The sequence below is a fragment of the Brachypodium distachyon genome, chromosome 3, assembly GCF_000005505.3.
Source record: "Brachypodium distachyon strain Bd21 chromosome 3, Brachypodium_distachyon_v3.0, whole genome shotgun sequence".
Classification (NCBI taxonomy): Eukaryota; Viridiplantae; Streptophyta; class Magnoliopsida; order Poales; family Poaceae; genus Brachypodium; species Brachypodium distachyon.
In genome coordinates, this window is record NC_016133.3 from 50,362,513 (window position 1) to 50,385,630 (window position 23,118).

At 44.8% G+C, this 23,118-nt stretch overlaps 2 protein-coding genes across 5 annotated transcripts; one reads left to right on the plus strand and one right to left on the minus strand.

Annotated features, from left to right (window-relative positions):
* On the minus strand, positions 1-5,141 carry LOC100838929 (adenosine kinase 2). The gene is made up of 13 exons (XM_003575347.3): positions 4,936-5,141; positions 4,327-4,380; positions 4,184-4,230; positions 4,055-4,086; positions 3,869-3,970; positions 3,690-3,757; positions 3,011-3,087; positions 2,466-2,563; positions 2,329-2,399; positions 2,075-2,141; positions 1,873-1,995; positions 1,430-1,490; positions 1-391 (listed from the first exon to the last, which is right to left on the minus strand). The coding sequence occupies exons 1-13, from the start codon at positions 5,028-5,030 to the stop codon at positions 249-251; spliced, it is 1,038 nt and encodes a 345-aa protein (XP_003575395.1). The 5' UTR covers positions 5,031-5,141; the 3' UTR covers positions 1-248.
* A 4,800-nt stretch (positions 5,142-9,941) lies between these two features.
* LOC104583808 lies at positions 9,942-22,634 on the plus strand. Of its 4 annotated transcripts, XR_001406561.2 has the most exons (7): positions 9,942-10,185; positions 12,465-12,536; positions 16,899-19,212; positions 19,621-20,043; positions 20,159-20,369; positions 21,649-22,044; positions 22,203-22,634. XR_001406561.2 is itself a non-coding variant. In XM_010237427.3 (5 exons), exons 2-5 carry the CDS (start codon positions 17,056-17,058, stop codon positions 21,981-21,983), a joined length of 3,126 nt encoding a protein of 1,041 aa, XP_010235729.1. In that variant the 5' UTR covers positions 9,942-10,185; positions 16,899-17,055; the 3' UTR covers positions 21,984-22,201. The 4 variants fall into 4 exon arrangements, 1 of the variants encoding a protein (XP_010235729.1); XR_001406560.2 differs by lacking the exon at positions 12,465-12,536 and having other exon boundaries at positions 21,649-22,048; XR_731824.3 differs by lacking the exon at positions 12,465-12,536.
* The last annotated feature ends 484 nt before the right edge of the window (positions 22,635-23,118 follow it).

Here is a 23,118-nt window from a genome sequence, read left to right on the forward strand (position 1 = left end):
TTACTCCAGGTATATGTATATTGCAAATAACCGGAAGGTAAACATCAGAACATAATGGCAATCGTGCCTTATACTGATAGAAGTAATTATAGCAGTGCAACAAATACCCCGCCGAAAAAAGATATAGGCCGGAGGAGATGGAAAGCCTCAAAACATTACAGGGATTACACGCCGAACCATTAAGCGGTTAAGGATAAATGTTGCTACGACAAGTCATCAACCCTTCCCGTAAAGTGACTGATTTTGTTCTAGTTGAAGTCAGGCTTCTCAGGGTAAGTGCAGCCAGAACGCTGGATGATAACGTTTGCTGCGTAGCAACCAGCCTTAACGCTGTCCTCAATGCTCTTCCCTTGAACCAATTGTGAGAGGAAGCCTCCAACAAAAGCATCACCTAATAAGAACAGTAGGATAGCTAGTCAGGAACTGCAAACAAATCTCAAGTTCTCCACTGAAACCCATTATCCAAATTCCAATCCCCACTGGTGCTGCGGTGAGACTTTTATGAACTTTTTAAAAACATGCCTCTGTAACATTTTGTTTGAATACTGAATTTCCAAAATTAACCTCCTGAATTTCACACAACTGTACTGCTAAATACCGCAAAACATCCATATTGGGGAAAAGTGTTGTATTTGCTATCAACTCTACAGCTTGCTAGTTATGACTCAAAATATACTGGTATTTCCAGGGATGTAAACAGACGCCCGTTTGACCCCGTTTATTCCCGTTTAGGCCCAGCACATGCCTCTGACAGCTCTGAAAACGAAGAAAAAAAATGTGCAGGAAGGAGGGCTAAACGGCCTTAAGGTGTCCACTTGAGTGCTGTTTACATCCTTAGGTATTTCTTGTACAACTGAAACACCTCAATTATACATTCAAGTAATCAGCAATGTTAACAAGGTAAGTGGTTTAGATGTCTTTTTTCTATTATTATGGGAATTTGTAGTCTATTAGTGTTAGCTCCTTTTAACATTATTAATGCATAACATTGTTTAGTAGGATGATGTTCTACCTCCATTCGTAAATAGATGATGTTCTAGAAAGCATGCAGTCAAACTTCTCTAACTTTGACTTGTCTAATATACACATATATATTAAGATTGGTCAAATGAACATAATATCATTACATTTGTCCCAAAATATTTTTTTAGTAACAATAAATTTATATTCTTTTAACATATTCATATGAAGAGTAATGGCCAAAGCATATGGGAGACTGCCAATATCCAAAACAAAAATGTATTTAAAAACAGAGGAGCGCATAAAACCAAAAAGAAGCCTGTAGGTAAAAATTACAGTTATCCTAGAATGCATTTCTAGTATTTAATAAAAGAGTCCCTTCATAAGCGGCGTCATTAAAATACCGAGTAGTTCTTGAAGGAGAAGAAAAACAAAGAAATCAACTCAAAAGACAAAAAAAAATGCATACCTGCGCCATTGGTGTCAACGAGCTTCTCCTTGGGCAATAGGATCACAGGGAATGTTTTCACCTATTCACAACAAAATAATAGTTAGGCGCAGCAATCTTCAAATGAACTAATTGCCTGAACTAAACTCTACACCAAGGTCTGAATAAAAAAAAAATACAGATGCGACATATTTGAATTTGGAAAGAATTACTAGGTTAAGAGATCATTTTTCAAATCTGCTTACAAGGTTCAAAGCAGAAACAAGGCAGATTATATTGCAAGAGGGAAGAGTCAGCTGCCTTTAAAAAGATGCAATTTTCCTCTATATTATACAGCAAAACATATGATATTTAATTTCAGACGAGCAGTTGCAAATACCAGCATGCTGCTATGACTAATATGTAGGATTGAAGTGTAAGCCTATAATACAACTTCTGTGCATGAAACAGAAGAGAATGTATACCTTTCCATCCTCAGCCACAACTACTGGATCAGCACCTTGAGTAATCACAGCAATCCTCTTTTGCTTTCCCGAAGCCAAAGGCAGTTGGGAGATCCTCAAAGCAATCTCCTCAACATTCTCAGTCTACAAATTTACAAATGTATCTAACTGATGAGCCGTACAATCACCAACTGAAAATATTGTAGGAAGAATGACTCATTACCTCCCATCCACGGACTTTAGAGAAGATCCTTGCCTCAGTTTCATTTCCAAAGATGTAGTCCACATATCTAACGTGGTAAGACAATAAGACATACAACATGTCATAAACAAACGACTGGAATTTCCATGAAGAGACAAACGTGGCACATGTTTTCACATGTGGACATTGCTTATGCATTTTCAGCTAAGCTGCTAAACAGAGTTTCAAATAATGTTCAAAATATTGAGCATCACATCACAGCATAGAACACTTACGGAAGAACCTTCTCTTGTGCATCACGGAAAAACTCACAGATAAAGGGAGCAGAAAGGTTCATCAAGAAAACCTGGAAATAGCACAGTCAATACTCTAGCAACCAGTTCACGGGAACCTTTTCATTCTAAACTTTCACCTTGTTATTTTCAGCAGCATGCTCAGCAACAAGCTGAATTGAATCAGGGGAGACCGTAAGGAAAAATCCAGCAATGTAGATGTATTTTGCTTTCTCAACTGTCATGTCACAATTGTGAGGAATTAAGTTAATCCACCTAAATAATGAATACAGGGTGATGCAAAAGTGATAGACTAGTCAACTACAATTTCAGCGAACAGGGAATGTCAACTCTATTATATGTTTGTTTCATTGAGGAACAGATCATGGCTCATGTGCTTCTACACAACTTTTTTTTTAAAGAACTCCTAGGGTAAAGCCAAATATGAAAGAACTGATGTTGGTCTGATATAGTGATGCAGTTGTAACCAGATCTGCTTGAGTCGGGTGTTTCTTTCAGTTAAGTTCGAAGTTCAAAATAATTCCTTTATCCTCATGTAAACGCAGCCTAAAGGTTGCACAATTCACAAATTCAGAAGTTGAGCTTCAGAGCATGTAAATGTCATGCAAACAAACCCCACGAATAACTGATGAACCTAGTGCTGAAAAACATATATATTATATACCTAGTGCCCAGTTCTCTGGTTTCTTTAGATGCTCAGATTTGTAGCAGTTCGCTGCAGACAAGTTTGCAATCAGTGACCTGGCCAGACAGAAAGCATACATATAAAATTTCCAGATATTCTTAAATACGAAAGTGCTCAGGATCAAAATGCTCTAGAAGGACGGGATAGAGTAATTGCTTTAAGTCATTAAGAAATAAATGGATGCAAATACTGAAGCGGTTATGCCTAAAATATTAGTACCAACAGTTCAGTGGCATTTCATTTTTTTTAAAGCAAGCGTTTACTCAAAGTAAATAGCTTTGTCCAGTTTTATCATCACTTAATATCAGGGGTGTTCAAACCCAAGTTAGAACAAAATCGTGCAAACCAGCAGCTGGAGACGCTAGTACAATCTTCGCTATGGTGTCCAACAGGGGCTGACTAGCTAGTTCAAAAAAATAGTACAAGAACAGTGACAGTTTTTAGACAGTTTAAGTAAACCTTTTGAACCCCTACATAATACCATATATTGTACTCCAAGTTAATCTGGTAATGGCATGGTTTGAATCGATGCTAGTAGTAAACAGCTAAAGACTATAAATAAACATCATCAAAAAATATTTTCCTGTTTAGCAGCCCTTAAAAAAAGTAAGGCCACAAAGAATAGTAGGGAAAACAACAGCTGGTAAGAGGTTATTACCTTTCGCCACCAACAACACAGACAGCACATGTGCCTGTAGGAGCAGCCTCATCCTCATAGTAATGTGCCTGGATGAGTGTGCGACAAGATCAATGCCACATTAATCAGTTAACCAACAGAGCAGAATATTTATGTGATAAAATGGCAGGATAAAGACAAAGAAGAACTTAAGAACTCACAGTAACCCCTGCAGCTTGTGCAGCATTCTTCATCTCCTCACCATACTTGTCCTTTCCAATGCAACCCATGTAACTTGTTGCGCCAGGAACTTGAAGCATCCACTGCAAAGACACAATATAATTAATTTTTTTTGTGTGTAGAAAAGTCTCTTTGTTGGTCATGGTTTTAGTGGCTTCTGAGCTTACTTGAGCAACCCTGATAGAGTTCTGGGTGGCTCCTGGAACACCAGAAACAATTTAAGATATAAACAATCAGATAAGTTGACAAGATGAAAATAAATAACCCAATATGTGCTGAGGTTAAGCGAACAGCACCTCCAGCAATGTATTCAACATTGCCCTTGCTGGACAACTCATCATACCTGCCAAAATCAAATCACACATCAAGTAAGAAACTTGCAATGCTACACAATAACGACATCCGGATAATTAGGGTCGATATCGATATAGATGCTTACATAGGCAAGTGCTTTTCTTCGGCGAGAATGGCATTGTTCAGCTTGACGTCATACCTAAAACAGAGGTGAGAAGCAGGTCGGTACACTCATGATGACAACACAAACTACATGATACTAAATCAACACCGTAACATTAAATCCAACAACTACGTCGTTCTACGATCCAGCGTCAGTCTCAGTCGAACCAGCTTACACAGGGCATATCAAGCCCGCCGACAATTTGGAGATCTATGCTAACGAAAACGGCAAACTAGAGGAACAATATGAAATCTGCCGAATTGGAGCACAGAGACACTGCCGGCGGATCGATGGGATAATAGATCTATTCCACAAATTTCGAATCAGCAACATGTACTCAGTACTCTTTTTTTCTTTTTCTCTTTTTACCTTTTTGTCGCGCACTGCATGCATCTACACGCAAATCACTTGTATCGTCTAGGATCTGATGAACGACCGATAGGACGAATTCAACCAAACGAACAGAACCAAACCCCATAATCTAAAAACTAGCGTGAATCAACAAGCACGAGCTAAATAACCGCAGATCATTCCTGAAAAAAAAATAACCGCAGATCGGAACACGGAAGGGAGCAGGGCGGGTGCGCGTACTTGGTGAGGAAGGCCTCGTCGACGACGGCGGAGATGTCGAGGAGGGGATTGCCCATCCCCAGGAGCACACCATCGTAGCTGCTGCTCGCGGCCATTCCCTTGCTCTCCTCCCAGCAGACGGCGGCGGCGTAAGGCGAGAGAGATCTGAGGTCAGTGTTTGGCGAGGGCTCTGTTGATGCGGTGTGGTGGGGGGAATGATGCGTGCGGCGGGGTTTTAGTTGGGCTCTGCCAAACCTTTGCTGGCCTACTTGTCAGTTGGATCAGCGCGGTTGGTGGGCATTGCAGGTGCGCAGAGAGCTATCCTACCCACCACGTGCTACTGTTACCTGCTCTGGTCCTCCATATGGACGATGACATGTGGGGCCGGTTTGCGCGTAGGTATGATGGTATGGTGCGCCATTGGGCTCTGTGCTCATGATGGTCCTTTTCGCTCACCAACCGAGTCGACGTGAAGACATCGGTCGGTGCTCTTTTTCTTCTTTTTTTGGAGGAGGAACATCGGTCGGTGCTCCGTAGCTGCGGCCGTGAACCGTGATCCGCAGGATTTCTGTGCTTTTCCCCGTCCGCTTTAACGGGCCGTGACACCGAGCCCAGGTATATAGGCCCGTAGGCTGACCTGACCGTCGAAGAAAATGGTCCAACTTGCTATCGCGTAGCCGGCCGTTTACTTGATGGGCGCCGGGCGATATGAGGGCAACCATCGGCCCCCTCGCCACACGTTCATCAAGGCGCACTCTGATCGTTGGATTCAGCCCAGCCGGCACCCTCTTGTGTAAAGTAAGACACACTCGCGCGTCAGATGCCTCCCATTTGGAATCTGACGCAGCCGTCTCTTAAGCCATTTGGAGGCGTCGGCGAAATATTTTTTTAGAGTTCCGTCGTGATCCAGCCGTGCCCCCCAATACCAACTCCCCTAATAATTGAATTTCGGCAAAATTTAGTTAAATTCGGCGAACTTTAAATGAAGTACGTGAAATTTAACTAAACTCGATAAAATTTAATTAAACATAAAGTTTTTTCATTACATAGTTCTAAAATAAAAAAAACGGCCGCCTAATCGTCGAGGTCGCTGAAGTAGGCAAGGTAGGCCTCGTCGGAGTCGATGTTGATCGGCTCCACCTTCACATCTGGCGCCGGCCTCTTCCCCGCCTTCTTCTTCTCAGCCTCCTCCCTCGCCGCCCCCTTAGCACTCCACGCCTCGGCCTCGGCGTCCGTCATGACGAGGCCGAGGCGTTTTGCCTCCTCGGCCTCACGCTGGCTGGTCCACTCCGCCGCCCACTGCCCCGGGAAATCCTCGGGGTCGTCGTCCTGGCGCCATTCGAGCGCCACGCGCTCGTAATCTGGCGCCGGTGCCCACTCCGGCTCCGGCTTTGGCCGGACAAGGCGAAGATGGCTGCGAGGCGGGAAGACGACCCCGGCTCCTCCTTGATACGCAGCGCCGGTGAGGAGGCGCTGCGGGACGACCCGACGCCGAGGGAGTTGGTTGCCCCGCCGTACCGGTGCCGGCCTGCCGATGCCGGCGGGGGTGTCTCCAGCCGTGGGTGATCGCCGGCAGCGATGAGGACGAGCACCGCTGCCACGGAGCGCCCGCGCCAAAACCGGCGCCGGCCGTCGGTGTTGAAGCGGCCTGGCGGCAAGCGCTCGCCTTGGCCCTCGTAGCGAGCAATGTCGACGGCGTGGCGGCCGGCGAAGAAGGACGCCCAGTTCGCCCCGGTGGCGCGGTTCCACCCGGGGTCCTCACGGTCCTCCCCCGTCAGCCCGTGCCACCAGTGGGCGTTGACGGTGCTTGTCCGCGCACGGCCTGGTGGCACCGGCGGCATCGGGATGCCGTCGAGGCTCAAGGTCCAGTGCGCCGGCAGCCGGCACTCGGGCGGCGCCGGGTACTCGTGCTCGTGGAGGGCCTCGGCCTCCTCGAGCGTGAGCGTCGCCCGGCGCCATGTCTTGTCGCCGGAAGCCATGGCGGTCGGGAGGGTTTAGGGCGAGAGGGAGGAGAGGAGGCGCTGAGAGGACGAATGGCGAGTATCGCCGATGGTCGCCATTTTTATATGCTGGAATGCAAACTGCGGGCGTGTGAACACGGCGATAATGGACGCTACGTGGCAACCGGCGGGTTACCGCCATTAAAATCCACTTGGGAGCCGAGGAGGGGCCGGTGAGAAACCAGTGGGGCAATTAATTGGTCGCTGACATCACGGGCCCACCGCGATAACTCGTTGCGCACGAGCCCCCGCTCGCCTCCCGTGGGCTGGGTTCAGTCTGGGGGCGCCGGCTAACTTTTTGGGTAGCGCCGGATGAATAAACAAATTGGGGAGGCCGGTTGAGTCAGAATTTTCGCGCCGACGCCCCCCAAGCCCGTTTAGGGGCCTTTAGGGGTGGGGGGCTGGAGTTGCACTTAGTCTCCAACCAAGAGACCGCACCGCCCGTACGCGGTGCCTCCCGCCAGCTCGCACCCGCGTCGGTTGTCGTTCGCAGCTTCGGTCCAGCAACATCCATCGCTGCTCGCAGCATTTTGTGTCGCCGGCCATCGGTCTCCGCACTGCCCGTCGTAGAATCGCCGGCCTTGCAGCCACGCCGCTGGTATGCTGTGACACCTACCGCCGCTCGCACCTGCGCCGGTCGTAGTTCACAGCTCCGGTCCCGCAACGTCTGTCGCTCCTCGCAGCATCACGCGCCGCCCGGCCGCCGATCACCGCAACACTGTCGTTATTTGCCGCAACGCGCAGCGCCGTTCGCCGCACATCGCTTCACCGGTCGCCGCATCGACGGCCGCCGCACCGTCAGTCGCGGCTTGCAACACTGTGCGCTGCCGTTCGCAGCATGTCTCCCCCCCCCCCCCGGTCATAGCATGCCGCGTAGCCATTCGCCGCATCGCCGGCCGCAGCACCGCCCGCGGTCGTAAACAGCCCATCGCACCGCCGGATGCCGGTCCCAGCACCGCCCGCCGTCGTAAACAGCCCATCGCGCTGCCGGACGCCGGTCACAGCAGAGTCGACTGCTGTTTGCAGCAGCCTCGTTGCAGCAGCTTCGCCGGTGCTCTTCCATGGTGACGAGGAAAGGCAGGGAACATGGGATTGGGAAGGCAACTTCACGACTCGAAGAGATAGGAACGAAGTCCGTGGAGGAGAGCAGAAGGGGAACGTGGGTGGGACCCACATGCGCTGGCTTTTCCTTTTATTCGTCACGAAAGGAAGGCCAGGCGTCGTGTGCGGAAGGAGGCCGATCACGCAGATGGATCGGTCGGTTGAAAACAATCATTTTCCTTACTTAATTTAGTGCAACTTTAGGGAGTAAAGTTTTTTTTTTGAAAAAAGACACTACGTGATGTAAAAATTAAAAAAGTTACTCACTCCATTCACAAATACAAGAAGTTTAGTTTTGTAGTAAGTCAAATTTCTTAAATTTCGATCAGGTTTACAAAAATCTACCGACATTTAGGACTTTATATTAGTTAGTTAAGCAATCATGATATATATTTTTGTAATATATTTATTTGATATTTCTAGATGTTGATACAATTTTCTATATATTTGAGTAAATTTTAATTTTTTTGACTTGAGACAAAATTAGAACTTCTTGTATTGTATTTAGGAACCTAGGTGGTACTAGTCATGGAGCACTAAAATAAAAATGTCGGTTTGATTTGTCACTTGTCTTTCTTGTTTCACAAGCTGTTGGTAAATTTTGATTTGCCACTTCTGATAAGGTAGATAATCTACAATGGCATGGTGCTACTATAGTGTAGTCATAAGAATCTCAACATAAGGTCATTTTTTTTCCTATTCTATCTCCCTCTTTTAAGTTGCCCCCCCCTCCCTTAAAAAAATGCATTTCTTTTTTAGGACACCTCAAAGGGGCATGGAGTTCATGCATTTCATTATATAAGAAATAGAGGTGTCCAATTAATTAGGGGAAAACGGGCAAAAACAAGATACAAGACGACGAAGCCCCAAACAGTCAACAGAAGGACCGTAACGACAAACAAACACTCCTACACACCAACACACCATCGGATGCGACCGAAGAAGATCCCCGCCACATTTAAGAACACATCACTCCTCTACGGAGCAAGTCAGATCTGGCATGACTCACCAGAGAGGGGCCAAAGAACTTCGACAGGCTCCAAAAGAGCAGGGATGAGCTTCGGCAGAGCACCGCACCACCACACCGCACTCCACCGCTCTTAGAAGAGGAGAGAAACCAAAACCGCAAAAAAGGAGCCGGTCTGGGCCGCCCCGACGCAGGTGGAAGTGGGGCGCGCCTCAAGAACCCAACATTTTACATCGCATCTTACCGTCCGACGAACGCTGCCCGCTGCCGTCCCGACATCCAGAACCCAACTACACCAGGGCAGCAACCGCCTTCACCCCCTTCCGAGATCGCCGCCTCGACTCCTCTGCTTGCCTGAGACAAATCTGAGCCCCAAAACAGCAGATCGACTACCAGACAACCACAGGCACGTCGTGAGACCGTCCTCCCGGCATCCACCGCTACAGCCACGCCGGCCCGAAGCCTGCGAGCCAAAGCCACACGCACGGGGAAGGAAGATAGCGACTGTTTTCTAGCGCGTCTAAAAATATTGTCTGTAAATTTACATATACGATGAAACAAAATAACACTGCTTTTCTTCTACGCGGCATCCGAAAGTAATAGACATAAACACCAATGCAAATATAGTAAACAACTGTGAATAGCACTGTGCACGAACATATTTTTCTTTAAGAAGGCGTACGACCACTGGCTTCTGGCAGGGCGTATGAACAGTAGATGAATTGATGGCACCCTGTAAACAGTATTTACACAGACACGTTGCCCGCTGACGCTGCCTACACGAGCCAGAACCCAGAAAGGCGACGGGCCGGCGCGGCCGTGGACCCACCTGTGGTCTAGTCGAAGGGCATTACAGTAACTTCCCCTCGACATGACCCTACAGAACTCCGCCGTCGACGACGCATGCTCAACGCTCTTCCAGTCTTGCGCAAGACCACCAAAGTCCAGACTCTCCCTAATTTAACGCACACGGCACACCCTCCTCGTGCGGCTTTCCCGTTCCCGGGCGAGAGCGGTTTATTCACGCCCCCCGAACCCCAGCCCCACCAACCCACGCCATTGCCCCTCTCCACTCCCAAAACCCTCGTTTCGTTCCTGCTTCTCGCCGCACGCTACCTCATCCCAGCGGCGATTCCTCGTCTCCCTGCGCGACGGCCGGGAACGCCCGATTCCGATCGTAGACGGGCACGCGTTCGTCGTGAGGTAATTTCTTTTTTGTTTCCGTTTCTATTTTTGTTTCCGTTTTGGGTACGACGGACGGACGGACGGACGGGCTGGCGTTTGAGTACGCGGGAAAATCGCGAGCTTTGTGGGTTTGCGCGATGGTTTTGGGTCGGGGAGAGTTCGTCTTTTAGGTTTATGCCATCGATTCCGCCGTTTCCGTTCCGCATGCAGCGGCGATGCTGCTTGTTGTGTTTGTTTAGAAGATGAACAGCTATTTGGTTATGGAGATTTAAACAGGGGTGTCAATGACGTGTCATTACCAGTTGCATTTAAGGAGGACGGTTTCGCCCTATCAATGTAGGCAAAGTTCAGCGGTTTTCCTTTCTATTTCACCTCTCCATTTCATTATGGATTATTTCCAATTAATTCGGGGTTGAAATTTTTAGCAACCAAGGCCTCTCCCAATGCATCTCCCAACCGACACATCTCCAATGCATTGTCTGTTATGTTATTGTTGTATCTAAAGTAGTTGTTAATAGTTTTCTGAGAGAGATTGAATGTCTTTGTGTTGGCTTACGTGAGACACTAGCTAGTACTCCCTCAGACACTAGCTAGTATAAGAGACGGTCTCTTAATTTCCCCTCATTATTAATTAAGTGTAATATAGACAAAATGTTGACATGGACGCTTAGGGCATCATCAACAAGCCATTACTTAGGCTGGTACTAAGAAGAGAGAGAATGGACAATATTAGATATACTCCCTCCGTCCAACAAAAGATGTCTCAACTTTGACTAAATTTGAATGCATCTATACGCTAAGTCATGTCTAGATACATCTAAATTTTGACAAACTTAAGACATCTTTTATTGGATGGCGGGAGTAGTAACAACCTCTCCAACAAGTGGTTTCTTAACCTTGTTACTAACACCTCAAAAGTATATATAATATATTGTAGTTGGTCCCACAAAAGCATGATATAAGTAACAACCCCTGCTCTAATAGTACTTTAGTTGTTACTTACGTCTTGGTATGCGTGTAGTACTAGTTTCTCTAGGGAGAAACCACTACTTCTTTTCTCCTCTACTTTATACGGCCACATCATCAAATTTTGACATGTCATCATATTAGTACCGGCTGACTCACCTTATTGGAGATGCCCTTAGGAGATGGCACTATGTAGGAGCATTGGGAGAGGATTAAGTGTGATTTCCCTTTGATGGTGTATAAAGGCCACAGATTTCAGGCCATTCTTCTCATGGAGCCCCCAGTTCTACTAATTTGTCCGAAAAAACAACAGTTTTACAGTCAATATGTACCAACGAGCCCAAAGCAACTAGTTTAGGCCGTGGCCGTCTAACAGTTTTTCTTACAGTTAGGCCCCACCTCTGTTGGACCCCCACGCGACCCTGAATCTATTCCCCTTTCCTCTTCTTCCCATGACGAGCATCCCGAGCAGGCACGCGCACCCGCCGTAGACGAGGCAGACGAGCAGGAAGAAGAAGAAGACGGTGTTCTCCTCACCACCACCAACCGGTCTCACTGTCTCCCACTCGACCACATCCCCCAAAACTCCACAAAAATCTCCGCTCCAAGTCCCCTCCCTAGGAGGCAGCAACAGATGTGCCCGCGCCACGCTGCCACTACCAAGCCAAACATCACCACCACACCTGCACCCCAGTCCGCTCAAACTCCACAAGAAAAAGTCTCCAGTCCCCTTTGTCGCCGACGCCCGCACCGGCCACGCCACCCCCCCCCATGGCGTCCACCATCTCGCTCCTCCTCGTCCCCTCACCCGCTCCACTGCACAGCTCCATCCCTCCTCAAACCCCCAGCGCGCCTGCCCCTCCTCGGCCCCATCCCCACCGTCGGTGTGGCTGTAACCGCGCTGCGGTCAGTCTCGAGCTCGCCCTCGCTCCGCCTCCTCGCCCCGTCACCGCGCGCCAACAACGACAATAGTGACGCGGTGGGGGCGCCCGACCGCCTAGTGGTGGCGGTCACCTAGCTCTACCGTTCCTCGATGGCGCGCACCACGGCCGCTTCCTTGTGGCCCAGTCCCCTTCTTCAACGCTCAGCTCGGCCCGCTCGTGCCTGCTGCACGTCTCTTCCACTCCTCGCCGCTCACGCACTTCCTCTTCCTCACCCTCTACTTGGCCCAGTTAGATGCCGGCATAACGGACTAACGGAACGGGTCGGCTCGGGTTATCCGACGTGTCGTTTTACAGGTGGGGTCAGCTATATGAAAAACTGTTAGACGGCCTAAACTCGTTACTTTGGGTTCGTTGGTACATACTGACTGTAAAATTGTGTTTTTTCAGACAAATTAGTAAAAGTGGAGGCTTGGTGAGAAGAATGCCCCGAAATGTGTGGTTTTGTGAAATTTAATCAAGGTAATAAGAACATCTCTAGCAGGTTCCCTAAAACTGGTTCTCCTCCGGCATGTTCTCTAAACTCCATTCCCTATTTCCTTTCATACATCACAATGCAACCTGGGACCCACTCGTTAGTGACACAAATATACTTTCCTTATTTCTCTTCTTCCTCCTCTCACCTTCCTCTCAAATCCCGGTCTCTTGCTACCACCGCCTACATCGACCACCACCAAGTCCACTAGTGCTTGCTCGCAGGAGGTTGACGAATGGCCGAAGTCGTCGAAGGGAGGTTGAGCCGAGCAGTCCAGTAAGGCACGGACATGATGGTGCTCCTCGACTTGCCGGCGACGAGAATCGACGGTAGCGTGGCCTTGATTTGATGGCGGCAGAGGATGGGCCGTCGGCCCCAAAACGGGATTGAGACCTCTCGGGAGCAGGGGAGGTCTCGGAAGAGATGGTGGTGGCCGGAGATCACCGACGGCGGCGATTTAGCGGTGGCCTAGCGAGGTGATGGGACCGTAATATTCTGGTTCGTGGCAATTTTTCTACCGCGTCAGCTTTTCATGTTTTAGGGAATGGGTACTTGGTTCCCTAGATTTGGGATCCATCATTTGGGCCTAGAATTCGAGAACACAACTTGTTTGGTTGGCGCGAAATTGGCCATAGGAATTCAGTGTCAAATTCCATGGAATCACACTATAACTAACCTCAATTCCTTTCTAAAATCCATGTGGTAGACAAACATGCTTTTTGAACCCAGAATTCAAATTCAACCAAAGGATGGATGCCAAACGAGCCATTAGGGAATTCACTAAAAACATTAGGGATTGGGAATGGGACAGGGAACATGCCGGAGAGAGTTTTTTGCAACTTTTAGGGATTGGTGGCTGTATTTAGGGATTGGGAACCATTATAAGGAACCTGCTAGAGATGCTCTAATGTCCACTCTTATAAGTCTCCATTCCAAAATATAAGGCGTATTTCATTTCCTTCGACCAAACCTGTGACCAACAATTAGTCATCATTATATGATATAAATTGGTAAAATTGTATTCATATTAAAAAAAATACTTCTGGCTATGATTTGTATCACATAAGTCATACTCCCTCCTTTTCACAAAGGTTGGCATATTCTGTTTCATTAAGACAAGGTTTGACCAATGATAACGACATTAATATGTACTCCCTCTGATCCATATTAGTTGTCGAAATATTACATGTATCTAGACGCTTTTTAGGCATAGATACATCCATATTTGGGCAAATTTGAGACAATTAATATGGATCGGAGGGAGTAATTTATATGATACGAAACCATAATTATTAGCAAGAACTTTTGAAACGAATCTATTGATATAAATTTCATGTATAAAAACCGCATATTAACTTAGTATTTCTTGGTCAAAGCCTTGTCTTAACAAAACCAAATACGTCAACTTTTCTGAAAAGGAGTATGTTAGTGTAGTACTATTGGTCAAATGAAACATAATACGCCTTATATTTTGAGAATGAGGGAGTAGTTTGTATGAGAGTGTGTCATAATTTGATAACATGTGAATGATTAGCATGTGATGGTGTATAAAGGCAATGGTGCCCAATCTTAAGTTCTTAACTAAGAGCTAGTTTTTTCTCTCTTCTCTACATAACAAATTATCCTATGTGGCAGAATTGATCACGACACCTTTACTCCCTAATTGCACTGAAAGTTGAAAATTCTTTTACCACTCCGCTTCAATTCCCTCTCATATTTGTGTTACCATTTCAGCTTTTTACGTCAGATTTAGTCCTATTCAAGGGAAGTTACTTGATTTTCCTAGGTGCCTTTAATTCTTCTTCGCATCTAATAGGAATTGAGCCTTGTTCGGGTGCTTTTGGATGTTTATTACTCCCTCCGTCCCATATTAAGTGCCTTTCTATTACATGTATCTAGACGCTTTTTAGGTATAGATACATCCATATTTGAGCAAATTTGAGTCATTTAATATGAGACGGAGGGAGTACATCTATTAGGAATTGGCCTAGCATAGGGCATGCAGATTGGTTGGAAACGGAAAAGAGTCTTATCATCTCATGGCCCTTTCCCTGTTTTGATATTGAAAATAAAAACATCTTATATGATATGATATCTCTATCAATAATGTTTACATGCCTTCAAAATTACATGGTGATTCAAATTTATCTAGAAAATGTGAGCCTAGTAGATGATATATGGTACAATGTAGACAAATATCTTCTCATCTGCTCTAAAAGATGACCCCTTAGTCAAGAGAAGAGAGATTTATGGTTTGGTGAGTGGATGTACAGTCTCACTACTTGGTAAACTTGTTCTTGGTTTAACCTGTTTTTTGGACCCACCCCTGAAAGGTGAATGGTTTGACAGGTTTGAATAGGCGGTTTATAAGAGCTGACGGTCCCCAATAAGCAGACAACTTAAAGGTAGTTTTCTTTGAAGAGGGAGTGGGGCATACAACATCACTAGTATAGATCAAAGCAACAAACGACGAGTGGTCCATCCTTTAACAAAACATTGTGCTTGCACTGTCTAGCCACTACTGTTGTTTGCACTTTGTGACGAGTTCACCACCAAGACGTTATGTTTAAAACTGAAACTGTTTGCTGATTTAGTTCAATGGCCAAGCCACCAGTTGAGGGAATCATTCAACAAGGTAGCCATGGGGAGATCAACAACAGTGATGGCGGCGTCTCTGGTGTCTGAAAGAAGAGCGCCACACCATGTTTTGCTTTTTGCCGAGCGTAGTTAGTGAGCACGTAATGTTTTGGGCTTCTCCCCTAAGAGAATCCTTGGTAGTGTCAATTGCTTTGATCCACACAATAATTAGGATCCTTGCTTCACATAAGGAGAAAACTAACAAATAATTACTATGCAAAGAAATCACAGCTGTCTTGCACTCTTGCCTGTTTGGATTGATTGAATGATATGTTTTTATTGAGGCAGAAAGAACTAGAAATATAGCAGCTAGAAATGTATTGTTAGTTGAATGATACTATTAAATTATGTAAGAGTAGAATACGAAGGATGGAGTATGGACGTGCTGCTGAGTGTGAAGATATATGGAGGTCGCCGGGAGATGCTTCAAACTCCCGTGCGATGCGAGTTTGGTAGTACGGGGAGGAGCAGGAGGAAGTTTGAGAAACACGCGCGCACCCAGGGGAGCTTTCCTGCCTCTTTCAGGAGGGTGGAGTACGAAAAGCGGCGGTGCGAAAGCGGACTGCAGGCATGCCTAACGGTGACAAAGATGAATAGACACACCGATAGTGGCAAGGAAGCAGCGTGCCGAGAGGATAAATGGAAAGAGAGAAAGATAGGTGGAGGTTGTTATTTCGAAGCATACCATAGCACATCTCACCGGAGAGAGAGAGGGAGAGGGAGGGGGGGAGAGAGAGGGAGGGAGGGAGGGAGGGAAAACGATCAACGATGTGACTTCCGAGATAAGGGGAGGATGTGATGATGAGGAGGATGTGGTTCGAACGGGAGCAAAGAGACAGATCAGCAACTCAGCATCGGTGGAGCCGATAGTAGAGCCAAGGAGCACCATAAGATAGAAGGAGAAGGAAAAGATGCAGTTACATTGCCGAGCAGAATGTAGCAATAGTGGAGCTAGTCAGCTAGGGGACAAGAGAGAGAAAGAGGGGGAGAGAACAGAGCTGAGTGAGGGGGGCGAGACTGGAAAGACGATGTCTTGTTATGATTGTGATAAAATATTTCCTCTCCATACTTATGTTTTCCATAACAACACATGGGGTACCAACTAGTACGAATTAAATTAGAGTGTATTAGAAGGCAATACGTACAATTAAGACAGTATAAGAATAGTAGTTATTGGATGATAGCATAACTGGTCCATAACCATAGGGACAGCTAATTATGAAATTCAACTAAGATTTCGGACGAGTCAGATCAAAAGTATCCCAACCAACCCGTGCTTTTCATATTGGTATAGATAAATATTGATAGTTGCGTGTTACTCCACAAGGGAACGTTTTTTTGGTCCTGTTAATGGAGGCTGAGAATGTGCTTTCATTTGCAAGTATGGGAGTAGTGGCTCTTCTATTACTTAAGTTACTTCCTCTAGGCAATAAATTGTAGATGATGTCATCCAAATTTTCCCGGAATTGTTGGTCCACAAAAGACCAACACAAATGAAAATTTAGGGGTACTGCTTCAAAATAGTATATTACCAAGCCTAAGATGTGGACTTCTGACCGGATTAAAGAAATTGGAGTCATTACAGGTTTCTTCCTCATTTGGTTCACATGCATACCGAAGTATTCATGTACTTATCTTTTCATGACTAATGATACGGCTCTTTGGGTATTTAGATGCATGGCCTTGAAATGTCTCTTCGTGTTATTGTTTAGGTCTGCTGTATATATGAGCCAGTTTACTGGTGCTTGGATACAAAGGGATCCTTAACCAGTTGCACCAAAAAGAACTAACTTTAACTAAGGTGCTGTTCATGTAAAGAGCATAAGTTTCCACCTCGGTTAGACAGTCGCCCTACTAGATTGAGATATTATGGATCACAACGAAGCCTGCAACGGTGAATGTGATTATGAGTCTGAACTAGAAGAAGGTGAGATCAAAGAGGAGGATGAGCCACCTAGAACAGAAAGGCCTATCCACAGAGGCATGGCTGCAAGTGTTGTAGAGCTGATTTCATATGGTCAAGAGGTGTTTGAAAAGGAGCAGGTCCATATAACACAATCGGCTTCACCGCAAAAAGCTTCTCATAAAAGGGAGACTGCAGGTACTGTGGTTGTGCAACAATCTAAGTATAGTGAAATCCACAAGGATGTGGTTCAAAGTGTTGTAGAGTTGAGCTCGTTTGTGCAAGATACAATTGAAAAAGAGCAATTCGATATTAGGCAATCAACTTCACTTGAAAGAGGTTCCCGTCAAGGAAGAACCACAGGTATTATGTTTGTGCAGCCTAAATGTAGTGCAATCCATGAGGACATGGCTGCAAGTGCTGAACTGTTGATCACATCTTCCCAAGGGACCGTTGAGGGGCTATCAACTTCACCTGAAAGAGGTTCCCACCTTGGAGGGACTGCAAGTACTAAGTATATTGCATCTGAGAGTCGTGATGTTAATGTGAGACAGTCAACTTTCCATAGTACATGTGGGAACCACCAGCGGAGTAATTCACGATCCATGAATATTAGTTCAGAAGAAAGGCATGAGAAAAGGAAGCAAAAATGTTTTAAATACTCTGATTCCCGATGGGTCTTGAAGATGATTGAGGAAGTTTGTTCGGGAAGATTCAGTACACTATTGTTACGGCAGACTGCAGACCGGAAGAAACTCAAAATTGCGTTTAAGAAGCAGGAGTTAGAATTCTTCCAAAAGCAGGTACACTGGTATAAATTTCATTATGCGCATGTTATGCCAACAATAAGATATGGCAGAGTGAAGTTGCCGAAGCTACATATCAACATTTTGCAAGACAGATTTCATAAACATATGAAATCTCAGCTGATCAAATTTGTGAAACAGCAAATAAGTGAAAGGAACAAGGAGAATCAAATAAAAGAGCGCTGGATATTTGAGGCTAAAGCTGGCTACCTTAAGAAATTGTTCAGTGCGATTTCCTTGTCATATCCTGGATTCAAATTGGAGAAATTAGGTTGGCAGATGACCGACAGTCCGGATGGCGATGAGGATCTCAAATGTTTCGAAATGCAATCTCTAACTACTCAAATTGAAGCCATTGCCTCTAATAGTGAGCCTGAAGGCACATCCAGTGATGTTTCTGAGTTCATTATAGAAAACTCACCGTCACTGCTCGAAAAAAATGGGGCTACAAATCTTGGGTTTTCAGTTTGTGTAGCGGAAGAAATGTCCAGCTTAGATAGCAGGTCTTCAAAGTCCACCAATGCACCCACAATGGAGTTTGGTGAGAAAAATGGGGCACAAATTATCTTGGCAGCAGCAGAAAATGAGGGGGAGAACATCGAGAGAAGCTACGCTTCCCAACTTGACACAAGCGCGGCACTAGAGCCTGTTATGGCAGTGAAAGCAGGTAAGGCGAGTGATGTTTCTGAGCCATTGCCGCTTGAAACAAATAGAGTTACAGAGCTTGGGTCTTCAGTTGGTGTATCCAAAGAAATGGCTACCTTAGAACATAGTTCTCAGTTAACCTGTGCTCCAGGAATGGATTTTGGTGAAAAAGATGGGTCACAAATTGCCTTCTCAGCAGCAGCACAAAACGGGAGTGGAAACATGGAGAGACCTTGTGCTTCTCGGTCTGTCACGAGTGCAGCACTAGAACTTGCTATGACAGTGACCACTGATACAGAAAATGACCCCCCCATTTCTAAAGAAAAACGAAGGCGCATAAGTTCAGGCAATGGTATTTCAGAAGATCCATGTTGTAGGTCACGTAGAAAGTTTGGGGAGAAGGATGGGACACAAATCGCCTTCTCACGAGAACCACAAAATGAACTGGGAAATCAGGAGAGACCCTCTGCTTCTCGATCTGTCCAGAATGCAGCGTTAGAACTTGCTATGACAGTGAACACTGATTTAGATAATGCTCCCCCCATTTCTAAAGAAAAGGGAAAGTGCACCAGTCCAGGCAATGATATTTCAGAAGTCCCATGTTCTAGGTCCCGAATAGAGTTCCCACACATGCCTACCTCAAACCTTTGCAGGACATCATTGCGTCAAGAGGTATTTAGCTTGTATCTTCTAGTTATATTGTAATTTGGTGTTAATTTATATGACAGATAGGGTTGTTGGCGGCATGAATACTTATGTTGGAGATAAGTTAACTGAACACTAGCAAGAGTAACTAATTATCGACTTATCAGTAAGGATAAACAGTGAGCAAGAAATTTCTTTTTTTGTTTTGCATGGAAATGTCATCTGCTGAGTGTTAAATAGTTTAATTTGTAAGTAATTCAACCACTATTGAATGACTATAAAACTAGATTCAGAAGAATTTATAAGATGACATCTTAATTTAATTGTGAATTTCTTATCAAATGGTCTCTTGGTGGTATACAAATTATTAATAGTCTCACGGTCATTACTAGTGGCAGCTTATAGAATGACGTCCATGGCATTATTTCTCTGCAGGAATCTCCAGCTGCAAGGGCAGATCTACCGTCAGTTAATATTAATCAAATGATGCAAGCTGAGGATACAGACTGCGAAGAAGTACTTAGTGGTCAAATTTCTCATGTGGCCCAAGTTACTGAGCAGCCAAACATGCACTCTAATACCGAAAATGTATTGAACCAGTACCATTGTGGTTCTACTTTCCAGGCTGATGCTAGTCATCCATATCAACAGTCTGGTGGGAATACTCATTCAGCAAGGACTGGTGTAGCCAATCTAGGGGCATCACATGTTCATCCAGCATCACCCAATCAGGTGCCAACAGATTCCACTACTGGGCAATATCTGTCTGGAGATGGGCTTCCATCAGATCCATTTACCATTGAGTTGAGTCGATTACAGTCATTGCAGAATCTGATAGCAAAGAGGCATCAAGAGAAGGTCGCTTTCTTGAATTACTCTTCTTCTTTCATAATTTCTTGTTTCAAATAGCATTTGTATATAGATTGCACCGTGTTTAGGTGTTACTCATCAATTTCCGTTTGTGTTTGGCCAGCGAGAACAGCTTATTTTGGCACGTCAAATAGAGATCGCTCAAGCTAAAAAGAAGTATGACGAGCTGGTGTATAATTCAGAGGTGGAAGTATTAGAGAGAAAGAGAGACCTTAAGATAATGTGTGAAAAAATTTACAAACAGCAGATATTGGCTGAGGTATTCCAGGTTATATTTAAGGCCTCTGCTAGAGTTATTCCAGACAGTCCGAGAGGTAAATATTGTTCATACATCCTAAATCAGCTTTGTTGAGCTAGGTTGTCACAGTTGCTTTGTTGACATTGATATGCTATTCTTTGTTGATTTGTGTATCAGTTAGTTGCAGGATTTGATTATTTTTAAAAATTGTGACAACCTATAATAACCTGCAAATGGTATAATTGATATCGTGTACCGGTTATTTTCACGGTTTGACATATGTCTTCATTAACATAGGTTGTCACAATTTGACATTTTCGACTCCTAAGATTGACAGTTTAATTAATATTTGTAACCCCATGTCTCTGTAATGTTTTTTCCAAGACCAACATTTATCAGTAAGACATCGGTGGCAGTGCCAATCTTGGCATTGGGGAACATCCAAACTTAACTTTATTATACTGAACAAGTTGGTACCTTGTGTCACTCCTGCAATTATTCTATACAATTATTAAGTTTCTGGTGAAGTTTGTATATGGCTTGGCCATTTATGATGTGCCATTTGGCTGTGGCAAGAAAAATAACATTTGATGGGATTCCAAGCTGGCCTTGCTTAGAATCAGCATCAAACCACCATTGGGTTTGAAGCATTGAAATCAATCTTGTAATTGAATAGTTTATTGGCTCAACCTGATTGTTATGTAGTGTATCATGTTTCAATAAATGAAAGAAAGGAAATTAAAGGAACTTTGGTTACAATGTACGGACAACTGCTTAGGTTCAATTTTTGTTTTGATAAAAAATCTTGACGTGATTATGTTTTGTCATTATGGTTGGTCTGATATATCCCTAGCACATTGGGTGTATGTGGAGAGAATACAACCTTCTTGTAACATTGACAACATGCTTAAAAAATGGCAACATATGTATATATACAACATATATTTAGTTACTTGCCTTGCACTTTATTCTCTGTAGTATATCAATCATGTCACCCAAAAGTACCTCACATGCATCAGTTTTAAGAGTTACATCTACGGAAAAAATATCTTTCCATATGTGGCAGCATGATATGGAGGAAAATAACCAGAAGAAGGCAATTTACATGGATGCAACTTTTTTACTAAATCTATTTCGATAATCAACAATTTAGATCTGCTACTCCCTCTTAGGTGGTAGTTGGAGCGTCCAAAAAGTGCTCATCAATGAATATTTGGGCATTTAGCTGAACAAGAAAATTTTACTTACAATAACTAGATTTGTCTGCATGGCACCATCTGATTTGTTTTCATACGTGCAGTAACATGTTTACTTATACAGTCATGTTGATGTATTCCTTCATGTGTCAAGTGCAGCCCAAAAAATGGTGGTGGAGCCTAATTGTCCGTCGGAGCAGCATAATTTCCAGTTTCCTGCATCTGTTTCAGCTCGTGCATCAACAGCCATGTGCCTGTCACGGCAATTGTCTGTGCAACCATCGATAGAAGCCTCCCTCAGACAGCACTGTGTGACCACGCAACATACTACTATGGACACCTTTGGTAGATCCACTACTACCTCGATGCCTAATCCAAGTGGTGGCATGGGTAATGGACTTGCATACCATAGACGGGCACCTCTTCTACATTCATTTGTAAATACGCCGCCAGCATCCGTTCTCCGTCATGGATCTGCAAACCTGGAGGAATAGCCGCATTGGTTGCCCTTCAAAGAACCTGTGAGGCCTGTAGGCGTACCATTAGAGTTCACGTGTAGGTATCATTCAGAAGTCGAGCTTCCTTTTTAGTCTTGCGGACATTTTTTTTTCAGTCTTCTCTCTAGCTGGTGGCAGATTAGCCTGTCATGTCTGTTGATGTTAAAATCTGCGTTTAACATCTTACCTCTAAACCTGTTTCATTTATGATTGCAGCTTGCTGGTCAGGGGATTTCTGTTTCACACCGGACTGCCGGACGCAGCATGCCATGTGCACAGCAAAAGTCTCAAATTTTGATTACTTCTTTCTTGATTTGCTTTTCTGGTTGTAGGTTTGTAAGGCTGGCATGTAGATTACCCACTTGAGTGATCTTCTAATACACAATGAAGCGCGTTTAGATGCGTGCCTTCATTGTCTGGAACTAGAAGCTATGCTAGATAGCTTAATGGAACTAGAAGTCACTAGGCAGATCGTTGTCTGGTGCAAACATTACCATCAAATGTGCTAATCTGTTAATGCCTGCCTTCATCATGACTGAATGCTGACGCAGGGTAGGTTGAGAGTCTGATTCAGCAATACTTGTCACTTGAGCTGCAACTCTGGGAAACTAACATTAAAAGCTCTAGGCTCTAGCTCCTTTTCAGTTATTTGTGCGAATCATTTACTAGATTCGTAGAAGTTATAAGTTCTTCGTCAATGTTCTGATTGCCGGGGATATTAGGGTATTGTTTGTTATTGTACAAATATGATTTGTTAGGATTGATTGTTATATACTCTTTCCGTCCCATAATTCTTGTCGAAATATTACATGTATTCAGACGCTTTTTAAGAATATATACATCTATTTTTGGACAAATTTGAGACAAAAATTATGGAATAGACGAAGTCTATGATACGATTCGGTCTTATCTCTAGGAGATTATACTGTACTCCAAGCCATGTGCTCTGCACAAACCGCCCGCTTCGTAGAATACAAAGCACATAATGCAAGTTCTCATCTCTGACACATTCGCTACCGGCCACATTTTTTAGTCTCCTACATTGTAGCGTCACACGCGAGGCTAGTACCCTGGTCCCTCGAAGACGTCTTCGTCTTTCAACGAAGCCCTCGAGTTTGTGCTGATGGTGGCA